Source organism: Nicotiana attenuata, chromosome 7, assembly GCF_001879085.1.
Source record: "Nicotiana attenuata strain UT chromosome 7, NIATTr2, whole genome shotgun sequence".
NCBI classification, from domain to species: domain Eukaryota; kingdom Viridiplantae; phylum Streptophyta; class Magnoliopsida; order Solanales; family Solanaceae; genus Nicotiana; species Nicotiana attenuata.
Window position 1 is genome coordinate 16,440,265 of NC_031995.1, and position 19,151 is coordinate 16,459,415.

Consider the following 19,151-nt stretch of genomic DNA (forward strand, 5'->3'; position numbering starts at 1 on the left):
AGGAATATCATTACACGTGATAGCTAATATATCAGGAATCTTGAGTATTAGTTAGAAATATAATAATGGCAATTAGATAATCTTCTCTTGCAAATTAAAATACTGGCGGTGTTAATTACTAATTAGTTTGTTTTTGCCTTCATTTGAGGATATTTCATTTGTTTACTTCAAAAGAATTTTCCAACATGTCATCAGTTATCATACGCGACATATCAAGTACTTCAAATATTAGCTCATTTTAAGAAAGGGTGGTGTGACCCAACTTTGGCCACACCAAACATTCAAGACTCCCTAATTAATTAGCCTACATTTTTCCTTCCAAAGCACAAAATTAAATTCCAAGCGTGAAATATGTAGTCCTAAACTTAGAGTTACAAGTTCAAAAACTAAGGACAAGTAGTCCTTAATATTTACACAACATTCATGAAGTTAAGGACACCATGTCCTTAATATTTACACAGCACCCATGTCTAACACAGGGGTATTTTCGTCCGGGCAGGTAAAAGATTATTAAGCACTGGCTAAAAAGTAAATACATCCTAAACCGTGAATAAAGAGTAAAGACATCCTTAAATAGTGGCCAACCGTGCACTTCTCCCGTAAAAGTCCCTTTATTAATTGTGAAATTTTCATAAAGCACTATCTTTTAGTGGTAATTAGCTATATATAGATACCATTTGCTATATTACGGATTGTAGATACATTTTCTGTTGTTATAAGATGTATTATATGTATTTAAGCTACTGTATTCATGAATACAATAGCAAAAATAGGTGTGAATCAGGGAAGTCCAGCTAATCAGTTGTTGTATTCGAGTGTATTCATGGCATGAAACATGGGATTACATCTGGACAAATTATTGTATTCGACTGTATTCGATTGTATTCAAGGCGTGAAACAGGGGATTACACTATTTTTAAATGGAAAGTGAATCAATTAACATAATAGACTCCTAATATAACTCAACAAACTCAATTACAACACACAAATTTTGTATTTCCAGTTATAAAAAAGATTCTCAACCGAAAAATACCCCAAAAACACAGCAATCTTCAGAGAAATTATATAATACATCTGAGTACATAAATTATATTAATTAAAAAAAAAACATATGAATACATTCATGGCATATAGCGAGACAGTGAATACAATGAAATACATAGAATACAGCGGGATAAATTGAAATACAATGAAAAAAAGACAGTGAATACAATGAAATACATAGAATACAGTGAGATACGTTGAATTACAATGAAAAAATAGACAATGAATACAATGAAATACATGAAAATACAATGTGATACATTGAAATATATTAATAGAAAACCAAGTTGCTCAGCCCCAATGGGTCCCCGAATACGATCCAATAAATTACCAATTGGCGCCTCAGTTTTTGAAATACTCCTCTTAGCTTCATTTGAAAAGCACTAAATACATCATCAATCAGAGATATACAGGCGATTCAGGTAGTGTATTCAAAACCCTAGGATCGCGCTGAGCCCGTGAATGGAAAAAGGAAGGAATCGTGATGCTGAGAACACCACCATTGAAGCGAAGGGCGCAGAGCAAGCAACCTGAAGATGGCAGTCCGAACTCCGGCAATCGGCATCTCATCATCTACGAGGATACGCCGTTACCTGATTCGGAAACGAGATCCAAACAAAGGCTCTTGAGATTCAACCTTAACCCTTCTGATGTTAACTTGATGGAGAGGGCTGCGTATCCATGGCAACCTATACTACAGCATGTCGCCCTAGAGAGAGAGGAGAGAGGAGAGAGTGTGGGTTTTTTGACTAATTGTAGGTGATGTGGGTGAGAGGAATTTTGAGATTGAGCATCATGTTTTCAGGGAATGAGGAAAGAGAATGGCATGTATCAAAGTAGAGAGAGAAAGAAAATAGTGTAATTGAATAGCGTATTTAGTGGCTTAGGGGTAGGAGGTAACCAAAATTAGATATTTTGCTATAAACATTAAAAGGTATATATAGAATATAATTTTTTAAAATAAATAAGGTGTTAACCTTTACTATAGGAGGTAAAAATTTCTTATTAATTTCTTACAGCCCAAGAAAACAAGTTTGGGCCAAAGACCCAATCAGGAATCAGGCCCAATGATGACGGGGTCACCTAACTGTGTATAACACAAAAGTGTTACTATGACAAAGCTGTTGTCCTATTAGCAACACGTTACACCATATTTTCGAGCTCGTCAGCCATGGCTTCGAAACTCGTTCATAACCGACTGAGATCCCTATGCAGAGTCTCTCAACTCAGCAATACTCGTTTCAATAATATACTCAGAGACCCCAATTCCAACTTCCAGTCGTTACATAATCAAGTAAAATGGCGATCTTATTCGGAAGTTTCTCAGCCAACTCCTATAAATCCTCCACCACCTCCATCCCCTAATCCCTCCACCACCTCTACAAGTTCTCTCAATGAATTTGAACTTGCTAAATTCTCCGCCATTTCCGAGACCTGGTATTATATAAAGTTCAAAGGTTCCGCAATTTGTTCTTTTAATTGAGGCATAGTTGTTTTTGGTACTGAATTTGAGTTTATAATCAGGTGGGATGCAGAAGGACCGTTTAAGCCATTACATATGATGAACCCTACGAGACTTGCTTTCATTAGGTCCTCTCTTTGTCGCCATTTCAGGTAATTATTATACTATCTGTGTTCCAGTTTATGTGAAGCTATTTCCTTTTTTGTTCGTTCCGGAAAGAATGAACCCTTTCTAAATTTGGTAACAATTTAGCTTAAACTTATAACTCTACCTTATACCTTAATGAGAAGCTAAGCTTTTATAACCACACAAATACTCTGGGCCCCATTTGGACTTGTTTAGGACAACAAATAAGTCTTTCATTTTTTCTTAAACTCCGTGCCCAGTCAAACAGGTTCACGTAAATTGGAACGGAGGGAGTACTATATTAGTAGCCTTCTTTTCAGGCTTATGTTAAAAAAATCATGCTGAGCTGGTTTTAGAGTTCGCTAGTATACTAACCTCCCTTATTTGCAAAAACCCTCCCTTGTCAGATAGGGTAATCAGCAAATTAGTTCCTATTTTCCGTTATACTTTCTAGAAAAAGTTACTACAAAATTTGCACTTAAAAATAAAAAACAGAAAATCAAATTATCGCTACCTTTGTCTCTACTTGAAAACTCTCAGAAGTGCATGTCTTTATAAAGAAGCTATTGTATTTAGTGTATCAACGTCCTAACAATGTGTTGGTGAAAATACAAGGAATTGCATATGAAAAAATAAGATGAAGAAAAATAAATAAACATTCTCCAGCTTAGGCATGGATATCTCGGTCTTTTTAAGAAGATTCAAGCCCATTGCGATAGAATCTTCATCGGTACAGCAGTAACACTCTTGACTTGTCCCCTTCAAGATACAACTGCCTGACAGTGTCGTATGAATTGAACAAACTCCGGACAAAGTTATTGAGTGGGAAAGCCCCACAAAAAATGAACACCTTCTCTCAACTCTCTTTTTCACTACACCAACCTCACTATTTCATGTACGCTACAATACTTTTCTCATACCCAAACACAAGAAAGAAACACCATTATTTATAGGTGTAGAACTTCTTCCATAAAATAAATAACAAGGTAGTGGGATAGTAAAATTTTAGAACATGGGTTGGTGGTTACAGATTTAAGCTTTAGTGGGTAATTAGTGATAGGTCATGGTATTAGTGGTTATATGAGTTAAACCAAAGATAATGACCACTTTCTTGCCAATTTATAGCCACTAACATCACAAAAGTTAATGCACTTTAATATTATAATTTAATACTATTAAAATGCACATAACACCAATACAAGGTGTGGCTCAAACTGAGTGAATTACTCTGGTTTGAGATGGTGCGTTCTTATTCATGCAGTTTATTATGTACATCTTGACACTGCTCTACATGCAGTTTTTACTCTTGTTGTATCCCTGGAAGCTAAATCTGTTTTTGTTGTATCAGAAAGGATCCAAATTGCACTAGACCTTTTGAAGGATTAAAGTTTGTCGATGTTGGTTGTGGAGGGGGAATTTTAACTGAGGTATACATTCTTTAAGCTTAGTACTCGATTAAGTTCACTTTTACATTTGCATATGGCAGATTACTTTTCTCCTGTGAATATAGTTATTTGCCTATTTGAAACGTATGGCTTGGCACATCTCATTTTCCCTCTTAATTCAGCCTTTGGCTCGAATGGGAGCTACTGTCATGGGAGTTGACGCTGTGGACAAAAATATTAAGATTGCTCGCCTTCATGCGGTATGTTTTACTCTTAGATGTACCCATTGTGCACTATTAAACTGCTGTTTTAAGTCTTGTCTGGTTAATGTACAGTTTCTTTAAAGTTCTTTCACGCATGAAATATCACGAGCATGACATTTAAAATTTTACGAGTCTTTTTATTGATTTTGAGTTTTCTGTAGACATCCTTACGACCTTACCTTGAGGGACAATTACAGTTTTGCTCCCGTCAAAATTATAGTTCGCTTGATGGTCAAAGAGATCGGGAAGAAAGAGGTACTAGGATTTTAACATTTAGAATGGTTTTGAGCTTATCACTAGAATGTCTACTGAATCAGAAGTACCCAATGTTGACAGAAAATGCAAGAAAAGTTCCAATATAGAACATTTGGTTATCTGATGTTTCTTCTGTCTAGGTTTTTAATCCTACTTAAAGGTCCAGTAGAGATGAAGCAATATAACTGTTGAAGAAACGAAATCTTTCTTCTGCCCTTTTAGGTGATCTGAAAATAAAGAAATGTTTAAATCTTAGGCATTATTGAGGGAGGTGGAGCAATATTCATTCGGACCAGTGCTTCATGCTGCTGGCATAGAAATAGTATCATAAGTTTGGCAAGCAGATAAAGTAGACACATAACAAAGTCCAGGGATTGGCAACTTACGCATTTAGTAAATTTGGCACAAGATGCTCTGATTAAGATGTATAGATCTTGTCATGTTTTAACCAAAATTTGCAAAGCTCTGTTTATCTCTTCCATTCTACGAGTCTCTTCCTTTTTGCATAAAATGGGAACAAGCCAGATTATCCTTTAGATCTTTGTTTTCGTGCAGTCATATATGCTGTGATGTTCTGGGATGTTCGCAAATCGAAGTTGCACTCTAGCTGTTCCCATGATTGATATATACCAGAAAAATATTTTCAAAAGATTGCATTTAAGGTGCTCAGTTACTGAACTTTAGTCCATGTAATTATGTCGTAATCGTATTGGATAAAATATATGTAGGTATTGGATAAAATATATGTAGGGTACTAACTTTTGGTATGTGAAAAAAAAATGAGTTCCTTATTTTACGTTATATTTTCTGCACAGCATATCCCCATATCTAGATGTGCTTGTCCTTCCAAGAGACCAAAGCACAACTCTTGAGCCCGCGACAACACTTTTCTGTGACAACTTCGGGTCTTTATGTACCAAACAGTAGTTTAAGAAATTAAAAACACAGGGCGTATTCTCTGAAATCATATCCGTGATGAAGTAATCGAAACCACTTTATAAAACTGATTAACTTCCATTTGAAGGAGTTCTAAGCTAGATTAACACATATAGATTCAGCATTATTTTTGCTGTTTATTAAGCTGTAAATCCTATCTTAAATTCTATCATAGTTTTATGGGTGTGTGTCTAGAATTCATGTTCTGGTGTTAAATTCTGTTAAAATTGATTTTGCATTATTTTTAAGAATAAAAAATTGATATTGTATTATTTTTGAAGTTATATATTCTTATGCTTCTTCCAGTATCTTTTTTGTTGATTCTGCTATGTAGAGAATGACATATAATACATGATATAGTGTTTAATTGGTGTCAGTTCCGACTATTATCTTCGTGTGTCCCCATGTCATACCTATACAAATATGACAGTCAAACCCGTATCATGCTATGTAGTGGATACTTATGGACTTCAATATTTCTTTCAGGATTTGGATCCAAAAGCGTCTTCAATTGAATATCGGTGCACAACCGCTGGTACATGTCTGTCTTGTTTGATGATACTTAAGTTCAAATATTGCTAACTTCTATGTGCATGTTAATTTTCTATTACAATATACAGTGATCGGACACCATTTAAAAAGGAACAGATCTATGAGCAGGTTTAGGTGCCGGAATTTGTTGGTGCCTTCTTTAATTGAGAATTGGAGAAGTAGTCTGCATTACATCAGCTATCATTATGAAACCATGTCAATGATCAAGCACTGCTTTTGTCTGCTCAACCTAGCAATTTGAAATGAATTTTGGCATCACTCACTTTCATTCCTATATAATTGAAGTGGATTCTGATCAAAACTGTTGTATGTCATTGCCTTTTGCAAATTTTGTGTGGTTCTGATTTGAGCTGCAATAGTATGAAATTATCCCCATTTAACTGTGTGAACCACAAAAGAAAGTGCTCATTATGTGTTGGATCCTCGGATCATAATTGGTTAACCTCTTTCTTCCTTATGGAGATTATGGAGGTCGGTAATTGGTCGAGATAGTGTGCTAATTATTTGTAGCTTCATGATAACCAACATAAGAGTTAAAACCCTAATCGCTGCATTCCTTGACTTGCGTGGTTGGTTATGTCCTCACTGTGAATTTCACCTTCCAGCAGATGAATGCAGAGAAGAGAAACTCAATTGAAATGTCATCTACTTGGTCTACTATATTAAGTTCTGTCCACTACTCCACTTTATCTATTTTTCTCCATGAATGCTTTCTTCAGTGTAATATAATAAAAAACACTTATTAATTAAAAAAGATATAACTAAAATCATCAAGCTTCAGAAAGACTTGAATTAAAAACAGATTGCATATTCGATAATGGTATTTGAACTTGCAAAATTATTGGAGCGTGAGATTCCTCGTGAAAGAAAAAAGGTATGCAATATTTTTTTTGGGGTGATCTTAGTTGTTTGTTACTTGTTTTTGTCTCCGCTTTAAATTCTAAAAATGTTTTTCTTTGTCGTTATGTTTGCTTTCCTGAAGAAATTTTATAGTAGAAAAAGAAATTGACTTTGCCATGGCGCCTGTGCCTAATCTCAGAGCAGCTACTTAAAATGTTTGAGAGATTATGAATCAAGCTAATTGTTTTAGACTAATAGTTATATGGCAATTACTCTTATGCCACAAAGACACAAACACATTAATGATTTGATGCTTGTGTATGTTGCTAGTTTTTAATTATGTTGTATAACAACCTTGGCTGATGTCATATGTCTTGAAACTGCAGGAAAAAAGATTTTGGTAACCTTATTTTAAAATTCTGTGTTTATTCTGCATCTCAAGATTATTCTTCGAAAAATGACACTATTGAATGTTATATATATCAACAGAAAACCTGGTTGAAGAACAGAGACAATTTGATGCTGTAATTTCTTTAGAGGTATGATTTAGTAAGTAATACCTGACTCTGTTCTAAGTTATTTTAACTTCTTAATTGCAATCCAACAGTTCTAGTAAGCTGTACTTACATCATTTGTATCTTTTGCTTCGCAAGCTTTCACTATCTATTTGGACTTTGCGCAGTACATTGAGTAAAGTCCTTGGTCTTTTGAGCAGATTTACTCTTTTTTTAACTTTGATGCACTTTCTCTCGTCTGATAATTGGAGGCCGTTGGAGTCAGACTGTACATTTACTGATGCAGATGGATGTATGTAATTTGATACTTGTATTATAATTAAATAAGATGAAGTTGATGGCGATCAAACAGGTTGGATATAAACATTTGTATACACATCACACATGAACATATGAAACGAATAATGGAAGTTAAAATCTTTTTTTTTTTTTTTTGTGGGTGAGGGAAGTGGGTGTGGGAAGAGAATATTTGGGCCTAGTTTAAGGTGATTTCAACTCCTTTTTTTCTTTTTAAAAGTCCATTTGCATTATCTTTTATTCTGCATTTTTATATTTGGGTTTGATTATTTTGATTTTTAATTAAGCTGATAAACAATGTATAAGTAACCTCTGAAATGGTTGAATGTAAATGACATGTTACAAAGCGATGGACATAATGAACATGAGCTAGGAAGTCTGAATGCTGAAGTGAAAATGCAACATTCGGGTCAAAACCTCCCCTGTTCTGTTCCCAACTTTGATCTGATCTCTACTAATATGTGAATCTTATTTTCGTCATTGCATAGGTGATTGAGCATGTAGCAGATCCTGCTGGATTCTGCCAGTCACTATCAGCATTGACCATCCCTGGCGGCGCTACTGTTATATCCACAATTAATCGTTCAATGAGAGCATATGCAACAACGATTGTTGCAGCAGAGTATCTCCTACATTGGGTACATATATTTAGTAATTCCTACTAAATTCTGGTCATTGTTGGTTTATGTCTACTCGGATGGATTGATTTCTTGCAAAATTAAATGATCCCAAAATGTTCCATAGCTATGCATATATGATATTTGTGTATGGAGATTTGCTGGTGCACTTTAAAACTATGGAGCCAGTTAAAGGAAAGGTGTTTGTGGATAGTTCTCTATGTATTTCTTCTTTTAGCTTAAATTGAACTTTCAATTTATGCGGATCACGTTAATGTTCTTGCTTTATCATACGTGTAAATGGAAACATTCTGTTTACCGTGTTATGTCCTGGATTTAAAGATGATTATGCTTCAAGGTATGCCAATTACGTTCTGCTATTGAATTTGCTAGGATTCATCTTGCTGATATATACTATCGTTCTGTGCATAAGAGTTGCCATGTTAAACGGAAATTTTTTGCTAATTATCTGTAGCAAGGAAATACGGAAAGTTGGTGTTCCTCGAGTATCAGCCCTGCTTCCCATGTCTGTGTTTGTTTGTCGCCTTCTTGCATTTGCTTTCATAGAGTTGGAGGAGAGGAAGAGTTTAGATTGATTTTACCATTCCAAGAACATAATGGTTGTACATTGATCATATTGCTGTCAGCTTAACTAAACATGAATAGTTCTAAATGGACTTTGCAGCTTCCTAAAGGGACACATCAATGGTCAAGCTTTGTAACCCCAGAAGAACTAGTCCTTATTCTTCAACGTGCTTCTATAACTGTAAGTGGACTACCCGCCTTTCTGTTTTCAGCTAAATCATTGTCAACCCCATTTCTGTGTTTTTGCGCCACTCGGAATGGTAATCTTGTGCTTTTGTTAGGTGCAAGAGATGGCTGGATTTGTATACAACCCTTTGACAGGTTGTTGGTTTTTATCTGATGACATCAGTGTTAATTATATTGCTTTGGGAACAAAACCAGCGAATAGCGATGAAAGTCTAGATTAAGTTGCAATAAAGTTGTCGATTTTATTCTGTTCTTATCTCTTAAGCCATCCTGTAATTGTATGTAATCTCTTTTTTCCACTTTGTTGGATGGTGAACGCAATGCCCAACCATCTGTTCTCTCTTTTTTTGTTTCCCTTGGAGGGTTTGAGCTATGTAATTTTTCTTTTTGAATATTCTGAATTACTAGCAAAAATCATGGTATTGGGAAATACATCAAGTTATAGGCAAATTTCAAAACTGGAATAGTATAAGGAGACTAAAGTCTGGCCACTTCTTTTACTATTTTTTGAAGAAATCTTTTCTTGTATAATACAGTACCGTGAGCCTGGAAAAAGGGAGTGCACTCCAGACATGTTTCGACACAGATTGTTCCTTTCATCTTATTTATCTTATTAATGGAGCTAGTAGGGTAAGGGGATATTCGTCTATCAAGAATATGTAAAGTCGGTCAGGGATGCAACTGCAATCAGAAGACAAGAAGCCTTGTCTCAATAGCTAATGGGGTCATAGCTTGACCTCCCGTAGCAGGTTGAGAATCAAGTACAAGATCCATGTAAGTCCTGTGACGAGAATTGGTGGGGTTCAGACATTGGTATAGAATCACGAGAAGCTTTAAGACAGAACCTCGTTGTGAATTTCGTGGTAATATTTGATTGCATCGTACTTTCCTCCGATTTCTGATTTGTGGTGAATGTTAGGGAAGTTTAAGACGATTTTTAGGTATACAAAGACAAAAAAAAACTTAATATTCAAATGCAATGTCTTAAAATGGATCTCGTCGTTTAACACCATGAAGCAGATGTGAGAGAGACTTTTGTCTTCGGGAGACATACACCTCGTGTGTTTTTGATGACCATAAAATAAACTGAATTTGGCCAACTCTCGACTCCTCAATACCCATCGTTGAATTACAGTACTAAGAGTTATTGCTTGACTATAACACGTTGTCGAGGAACATATAACACGTGGGTTATATAATGTAATTCTAACTTGTTTCAATTGGAGATAAACACGTTTTTTGTTTTTTGCAATTTGGTTACCTCTCAGACTAGAAAACAGTATTGAAGGAATAGTCTTCGAGGAGAATTCTTATTTACTCATAAGGAGGTATGATGTACACTCTGATAATATTATCTTCATATAATTTAGGAATTTTTACCTCCTATAGCAAAGGTTAACACCTTATTTATTTTAAATAAATACCATTTTAAAAAATTATATTCTATAGATACCTTTTAATGTTTATAGCAAAATATCTAATTTTGGTTACCTCCTACCCCTAAGCCACTAAATACGCTATTCAGTTACACTATTTTCTTTCTTTCTCTACTTTGATACATTCCATTCTCTTCCCCCATTCCCTGAAAACACGATGCTCAATCTCAAAATTCCTCTCACCCACATTACCTACAATTAGTCAAAACCCCACGCTCTCTCCTCTCTCCTCTCTCTCTAGGGCGACATGGTGTAGTATAGGTTGCCATGGATATGCAGCCATCTCCATCAAGTTAACATCAGAAGGGTTAATTAAATCATCAATTGCATCGTTCTTTTGCTAGGAGACCGGACAACACTCAAAATGAAGAAATATTCAGGAATTGTACGATAAATGTATCATAATTATATTTAAATTGTATCAGATACATCAATACGTAAAATGTAATTGTATCATACTCGTATCACAATTGTATATAACTTGTAGATGGTACATTACTATACAAAAATAATACCTAATACAATACTAATAAATTAATATATAATTATCATATATTTGTGATACCAACTGTGAAATTCGTCACGATCTCACAACTGCTCATAAATTCCAATACAAATTTGATACAATCCTGAAAGAATTCTTACACAATTCTGATACAATTATGATACAACTTAAAACCGACTCTAAACTTAAACTGATACAATATCGTATTATACTTGTATTAGTATTGTATCGTGTATTGTTTTAGGTACAAATTGTGATACAATTCTAAATTATGATACAACTTTGATCTTCATCTTTTTCCAGTTTCAATTTAAAACATCCACCTAGAACCAACTCTAAACTTAAACTATAATTCGATATTGTATTTTAATAATATTAGTATTGTATCAGAATTGTCTTAGGTATTGATGTATCAAATACAACTCAATACAATTATGATACCTTTATCATACAATCGTAATACAATTCCGAAACTTCATCTTCCTCGAGTTTCATTATGAAATTTAACCTAAAACCAACTTTAATGTAGAGTGAAGCTTACCCATAACTTGATTGTAGAGCAAATCTTCGAATTTCTTCTATATTGTATAAATAAGAAAGAGATTTTGGATGACTAAAGAGAGAAATCGTATATCAACAGCTTTGGAAGAGGAAAGAATCTGCAATTTTGGGAGGATAACAGTGGAAGAGGAGTGAGCAAGCGAGATTTTTGGGTTAGAAAGATCATGAGTATCAATGGGTTTCTTACTGTGGGTAGGTACAAAGAGAGGTGATGATTTTGGAGTTCAGTGGATTTCTTATGGTGATGATTTTGGTCAAGTACAAAGAGAGGTGATGATCTTGGGTAAGTACAAAGACAGATATAGTTTTCCTTGAAAAAAGGAAGAGTATCTTAAATGTAGGGGATTATGTGTAACGGATACCCAATATTTAAGGTATTTTTCATTTTCTCCTTTTTTTGGTTTTGTATAAAACTAGTAAATATAGGTATATAAAGTGATTAATAAGGAACCTAAATAAATAGTAAATAGGTTTCTATTATAGTATAGCTAGGTAAAAATCCCATTAATAAATAGTCACTTTTGGGCCGCTTATCAAGCTTTAGCCACTATTTCAAAAACTATTACACATTTAGCCATTCTTTTGACGAGAAAAAGGTTGAAGAATTAACCCAAATAGCCGTCCACCCAACCGCTTAAACTAAAATAGCCTACGGAGGTATAATATATGCATAATTTATATATTAAATATGTATAATTGTGTATAAGCAATGTATAAACTGTGTATATAGCTAAAAAAAAAATAAACAATAAATATGGGGGGAAGTGCACGGTTGGCCACTAATAACACATGTATTTACTTTTAATCCATCGTTTAAAATGTCTTTAGTCTTTAGCCACTGCTTTAATAAACTTTAACTGCCCGGACGAAAATACCCTTTTGCTCATATCATTAACTTTTGTACTTAACTTCAGGACTACATGTCCTTAACTTTTGAACTTGGAACTCTAAGTTCAGGACTTTAAGGCTACATGTCCTTAACTTTTGAACTTGGAACTCAAACTTCAAGACCAAGCGTCCTTAACTTTTGAACTTGTAAGTCAAAGTTAAGGACCTATTGTCCTTAACTTTTGAACTTGTAACTGTAAGTTAAGGACATGCGCATGTCCTTAACTTTTGAACGTGTAACTGTAAGTTAAGGACTGCATGTCCTTAACTTTTGAACTTGGAAATCAAAGTTAAGGACCTATTGTCCTTAACTTTTGAACTTGTAACTGTAAGTTAAGGACTGTCTGTCCTTAACTTTTGAACTTGTAACTGTAAGTTAAGGACTGCTTGTCCTTAACTTTAGAACTTGTAACTGTAAGTTAAGGACTGCATGTCCTTAACTTTTGAACTTGTGTCCTTAACTATTGAACTTAACTTTAGGACTTCAAGACTACATTTCCTTAACTTTTGAACTTGAAACTCTAGGTTCAGGACCATGTCCTTAACTTTTGAATTTACACACTATATTATATATTATGTATATAGCCTTTGTTCAACACTAAAGACTAACTTATCTGTGTGCAAATTAACTAACACAGGCCTAAAGCGTTGTGGTAAGAGTTGCTGGTTAAGATGGTTGAATTATTTGAGACCGGATATTAAACTTGGAAATTTTACACAAGAGGAAGACAACATTATCTACTCTCTCTACACTCAACTTGGAAGCAGGCTAATTCTTGCTCTTTTAAAACCTGATTTTTTTCCTTTAACTTTCCCATTTTAATAACATTTTGAGTATTTAAGAGTGACCCCAAGTATTTTTATTTTTATTTTTTGAATTTGCAGATGGTTTGTTATAGCATCTAAGCTACCAGGAAGAACAGATAATGATGTGAAAAATCACTGGAATACTAAATTGAAGAAGAAGATACTAGCAACTAGTGCAAACCCTACAAACAACTTTGATAGCAAACAAGTTTTCCATTCCTCATCAATGGTACCAAAAGAGGAAGAACAACAAGCAGTCTATCCTCCAATATTTGTATACGTAGGATCAGAGAGAAAAGAGATAGAAGAAAGGGTACAGTCTTTTCATATTAATTTTAATAGACTAGTGGCTACTATTGCTAAGCATTAAAAATACTGGATAAAAAGTAAATACCAGCTTAAACAGTGGCTACCCCACGCCATTTCTACTAAATATGGGCGGCTATTTGTAACAATACTCCAAAATAAAACACGATACAACTCCACCATACTGGAGTTTAAAAATTTGTTGGAGTTTCAAATCTCAGAAATTCTCACGAGGTTAAAACCTTTATAAGTTTAAATTCACAATCTAAGTATAAAAATTTGTCGTCACAAAGTCGTTGTGACTCCATATTTCTTCGCTCCAATGGTTTAAATGCATTGTTCAAGGATTGGTTTTCCCACGTGAGGGTGTGAGTTTTCTTCCTATAATAATAATGTGTCTATGTGAGGACCAAATGGTGAGTAATAGTTAGTGCTTTGTATTTATAGCAGCCAATAGGTATTCTTTTGCCAACAAAGTAAATGAGATTTCCCACAAAAGCTTTGCGACCTGTATTTCGCTCCCTCCAGTTTTTTGCTGTATTTAACCTATCAAGAATTAAAGTATCCTTTTCCAACGATATAGTAAAACTGTTCCAAGGCTTGGGAAAGCTATAACATGACTATAGTATTGTTGTACACTAGCTTGTATACGTACAAGTGATAGAGTGAACATTACACTCACTCCAATAGGAAAAAGAATGGACTATATATTGCTCTTTCTTGTTCTCTATATACAGAAAAAGAAAAGGTAGGTATTATGTTCTTTTCAGAAATACTAGTTTTGATTTGAGTAAAGTTTTTATAACAAAAAAGATCAAACCAGTTTTGTCAATTTGAAATATATCTGACCCTAAATTGTTTTCAGGGTCAGATATAAAGCAATTAGAAGGACAAGTGGGGGCAATTACACATCACATCTTAACAGAGCTACTACCTATACATGACTCACTTTGTCTGTGCAATATTGTACTCCTCACACCTAGCTATAGGTCACCACATTTTACAAGCCAGAACTGGGATAATAGAAGAGCCCAAACAAATTATATTCCTTATTGCTTAGTGCCTTAAACTATATATACCTTCAATCAACAATGCTGATTAATAACCAATTGCAACATGCTAGTTTTATCTTGTATAAAATCAAAACTTGGAATCAAGCATTGGTAGTGATCATCTTCTGCTATAATAATAGTATATGAGTCAGCTTGCGCTTACCTCAATTATTTCACGTAATATATGCTAATCTTGTCACTACCAGTACTAGGTAATTTTGTAATCTGCCCGCCGGAGCTTAGATAGATGAAAAGAAACCACCTAGCGCATTTCGTCTCTGCTAGAATTTGAACCTTAATCTCTCATGATTTTCACCCACTTCATTGACTGCTGGATTGGTGTTTTAATGGCAATGATCATCAATCATCACACATATTATAAGGACCAATCATGATAAGAAATTTTGGGTGGCAACTTTTACTTGAAAGAATAAAAAATTATACAACAAGCCTACACTAGTGAAAATAGATAATGAAATGCAACAATACCTAAAGCAGCCACAAGAAAGAATGATATGTTATGTCCAGATGGAGCTTCAGATTTCTTAAATGGCATGGTTATGGAATTATTTGTGTTGTTTCTCCCACAGACTCCAACACCAATGAAAACTGCATCTGCTTCAGATGGACTCAAACATAACCCAGGATTACCACTAAGGTCCAAATTCCTGCCTAACCTTTTCAAGAAACTAGAATTAAAAGGAACCACACCTCCCAGAAAATTCCTGCTCAAATTCAAGTGATATATATGTGAGAGACTGGAAAATCCAACTGGGATTTCCCCCCTCAATTTGTTATTCTGTAATGACAAGGTGGTTAAATTCAAGAGCTGTGAATAACTAGATGGTATTGTGCCTGAATAACCAGAGCCAGCAAGTCTTAATTCTTGAAGTTTCTTCAACTGACCAAATTCTACTGGTAATGGTATGAACATTGGATTGTCATCCATAAGAAAATATTGCAAACTCTGAAGCTTTGATAATCCTTTAGGAAACTTCCCACTTAATTTGTTGTTACTTAAAGCCATGAAACTCAAGGAAGGCAAGTTCTCAATGCTCTCTGGAATACTTCCAGTAATTGCATTGGAGCTTAAGTCCAGTTTTTGGAGCATACCAAGTTGGCCAATTGTGTCAGGGATTGGCCCTATGAACTTATTATAACTTAAATCAAGGCCTACAAGATTTTGGAGATTGCCAATTTGGTCTGGAACGTTGCCTGTAAGCTTGTTATAGGTCAAATCAAGATGTACAAGAAAGCTCATACTGAAGATTTGTACTGGAATTTGTCCAATTAAACTGTTCTGTGACAGTGTGAGAACTTGAAGTGACTTTAGTGAAGAGAGTTGAGAAGGGATAGAGCCAATGAGTGAAGGGTTTGATCTTAGACTCAGCTGCTGAAGTGAAGTGCTGAGAAGTCTGTTTCTTGAAACAGATATTCTTGTCCTACTGTGTGTGAAGCACTGTATGAAGAAAACAGATTCTAGATTTGGGAGTTGGAAAATAAGATTAGGGAATGTGGCTGTAGGCTTGCATGTTGGGTTAGGACGTGTGCCAAAATCAAGCCTAGTAACATGGGATTTATTATCAACACCATTTTTGCACTCAATACCAAGCCAAGATGAACCTGGTTTACAAGGATATGGATGTAAAATTCTCCAGTTTTGATCAGAGGAAACAGTTTCCATAATCTTGAAAAGAGTTTCTAGCTCATGAGGATCCATGTTTGTTGACTGTTGATTGGTGGAGGCAGAAGGAGTAGAAAGAAATAAGATGGACATGATGAGCAGTAGAAGCAGAGGAAAAGAAAATGAAAATGAACAGTACATTGTGTTGAGGTCTGTGAAAATCTGATCAGTTGTAGGAGTTATATCTGGTTTATTAAGAACAGAATCATTTTGAAAAAGACTCTGTATGTATGGGGTTTTGGGGTTTGGTTTCTTTGGCCAGGGGATAGGGTGGAGAATTTGGTGGGGTTGTGAACTGAGTGCAATGTGATTGAATGATGGGTGGGGGACATAATACTCAGTGAGAAATTGAATCCTAGGTAGGGTCAGAAAACTCTGAAAAACCTAGTGAGGGGAGACAAAGATAGAGAGAGTGGATGGACAATAACAGAGAATACGTTTTCATTTTACTAGGTTTGTTTAAATTGGACCACATAGAAAACATATCAAAATGTAGGAAATTACACAATTTTAGGTAGCTTAATTTTTTACTAATGGCTTTGCAACTTCATTATGCAAAAAAGCAGTGATGATAGGCTATAATTACATATTCTAGTCGCTTATTACACTCTAATTTACTGCACTTTAGTTGAGTTTGCGCTTTAATCGCTATTGTTTTGCACTAACGGTGTGTTTTATGCCTTGTAGGAGTGATTTCGAGCTATATAGATGTTATGGAATGAATTCAAGTGATTTGGAGCTTTGAAGTAAGGGTGTGCATTCGATTTATCGATTCGATTTTGACCCTTATCAATAATTACTTATCGATTATCGATTTGTACATATGCTTATCGTTATCGTTTCAATAAGGTTTCGATTTTTTCGATTTCGATTTATCGATTTTGGGGGCTTATCGATTCGGTTATCGATTACACCAATAAGAAAATTTACGGGATTCCACGGAAAGTATATCGCTATAAACGCGCCTAACTAATATGGACAAAAAGAAGCTAAAATAAGACGAACGCCATTTATAATATAAAAATTGTGTCAACAAGCACATGCAATAAAACTAAAGTAAGGGATCAAATGTATGCCACCAACACTCCAACGGTATAAAAAAAAACAAAACGCATCATCACTGCTAATTCTGTTTTCTATTAATTTGAACTTCATTCCCTTGATCTTTAAATATGATCATTCCTTAAATGTGGTAGAGGAAATAATAGGGTAAGGGACTTAGGGTAAAGGAAAGGGTATAGATTAGGAAAAATAATATTGTATAGCCGCTTTCAAAATAGTAGCGTAGTATATATACATTCTGTATGTTATATTAATCTACACAAATAGGTAATTACTCATTTAACAAGTGTCTACAGTCTAGGAGTTTGCATTCGATTTATCGATTCGATTTTGACCCTTATCGATAATTACTTATCGATTATCGATTTGTACATATGCTTATCGTTATCGTTTCAATAAGGTTTCGATTTTTTCGATTTCGATTTCGATAACAAATAATCGATTCGATTTATCGATAAAACGATTCGAATGCACACCCCTACTTTGAAGTCTGAGTAAAAGCCCAAGGAATTAAGCCGGGATCGTATTCGGGGGTCAAATTTGATAATTAAGTACGAACGAAGACTCGAGGAGGCATGTTGCGCACTGTCTAGTAAAATAGACATAACTTTTTTCTCAGAACTCCATTTGGACTCCACAATATATGGTTGGAAAGCTAACTCAAAGGGTTACAACTTTCATGTTTTACGTTTTTCTAAATTCCAAAAGGAACAGGGTGAAAAATGCGGTCGAAACCGCGACCACGGAACTGACCGCGGCAGAAAATCAGAGAGCTTGTCTGGCCTCGGTCCTACCGCGTTTTGGCCGCGGCCGCGCCGCTCCAGGCGTCAAAAAGAAGTCCTATTTCGTCCGGGACAAGGTAATTTCGGCCCTACACTATTCCAACTTGTATAAAAGGGGTCCTAAACCTATTTTGAAGAGAGAGAGACACTACTTTAGGGTTAGACAACACCCTTGGGGGCAAGAGGCTAGGAGGATCATTGGACATCAATCTTTAATCTTCTTCTTTGTTCTTTTACCTTTGAATATGAATTCGTTTGTGATTTTTGTTATTTTCATGAGTAGCTAACTTTTCTAATCTAAGGTTTTGGTGAAACCCGTTGGGGATGAATTGGTTGTTATAAGTAATATAGATTTGAATTAGTTTAATCTCTATTTGTTCAACTATGTTTTGATTGTGGTTAATTGAAAGGATCCTTAATTAGCCGTTCCTATTTATTATGTATCTGCTTGAGAGAGAGTGCATATTTAGGTAGTTGTTTGAACAACATCACTCCCGGAGTATAGGCGAGAGTCATAACCGAGGGTTTAGAGGTTGGATTAGAGATAACGATACCTCGGGTGCGATCTAAGTGAACTATAATGCGAATCTAGCTAGCGTAGCTTGAGAGAGTGCGTCTAGTAAATTATCATAATTGCTTGAGAGAGATTTATGATAGCTGGAGAGTTCATGATTGATAGAGGCAACTAAGTCAACGCTATAAGAAACATACAACCAAGGAAATCAACAACGGGGGAAACCATTGCCTTAGACCTTTATTCCAATTGTTTACAATTCAAGCATAGTTAGTTTTCAGCTGTTTATTTATTTTCAATCTTGTCTTCTTGGTGATATTAAACAGATACAGCTAAGCCTTAGTTCTCTGTGGGATTCGACTCCGCACTTTTAGACCGGATTATATTTGCAGCAACCCACTTATCCTTTTTAGGACTAGAGTTGGGCGTGATCAAGCAGGTTCAGTAAACTTTTGCTGTGCGCGGGATTCGGGAAAGAGCCGCACAAGATT

At 35.1% G+C, this 19,151-nt stretch overlaps 2 protein-coding genes across 2 annotated transcripts; one reads left to right on the forward strand and one right to left on the reverse strand.

The window, feature by feature from the left end:
- On the forward strand, positions 2,170-9,563 carry LOC109228760 (ubiquinone biosynthesis O-methyltransferase, mitochondrial). The gene is made up of 9 exons (XM_019393961.1): positions 2,170-2,481; positions 2,569-2,658; positions 3,981-4,059; positions 4,200-4,277; positions 5,958-6,006; positions 7,353-7,402; positions 8,164-8,313; positions 8,978-9,058; positions 9,159-9,563. Exons 1-9 carry the CDS (start codon positions 2,216-2,218, stop codon positions 9,282-9,284), a joined length of 969 nt encoding a protein of 322 aa, XP_019249506.1. The 5' UTR covers positions 2,170-2,215; the 3' UTR covers positions 9,285-9,563.
- On the reverse strand, positions 15,013-16,556 carry LOC109230416 (protein TOO MANY MOUTHS-like). The gene has a single exon (XM_019395928.1). It carries the CDS (start codon positions 16,441-16,443, stop codon positions 15,070-15,072), a length of 1,374 nt encoding a protein of 457 aa, XP_019251473.1. The 5' UTR covers positions 16,444-16,556; the 3' UTR covers positions 15,013-15,069.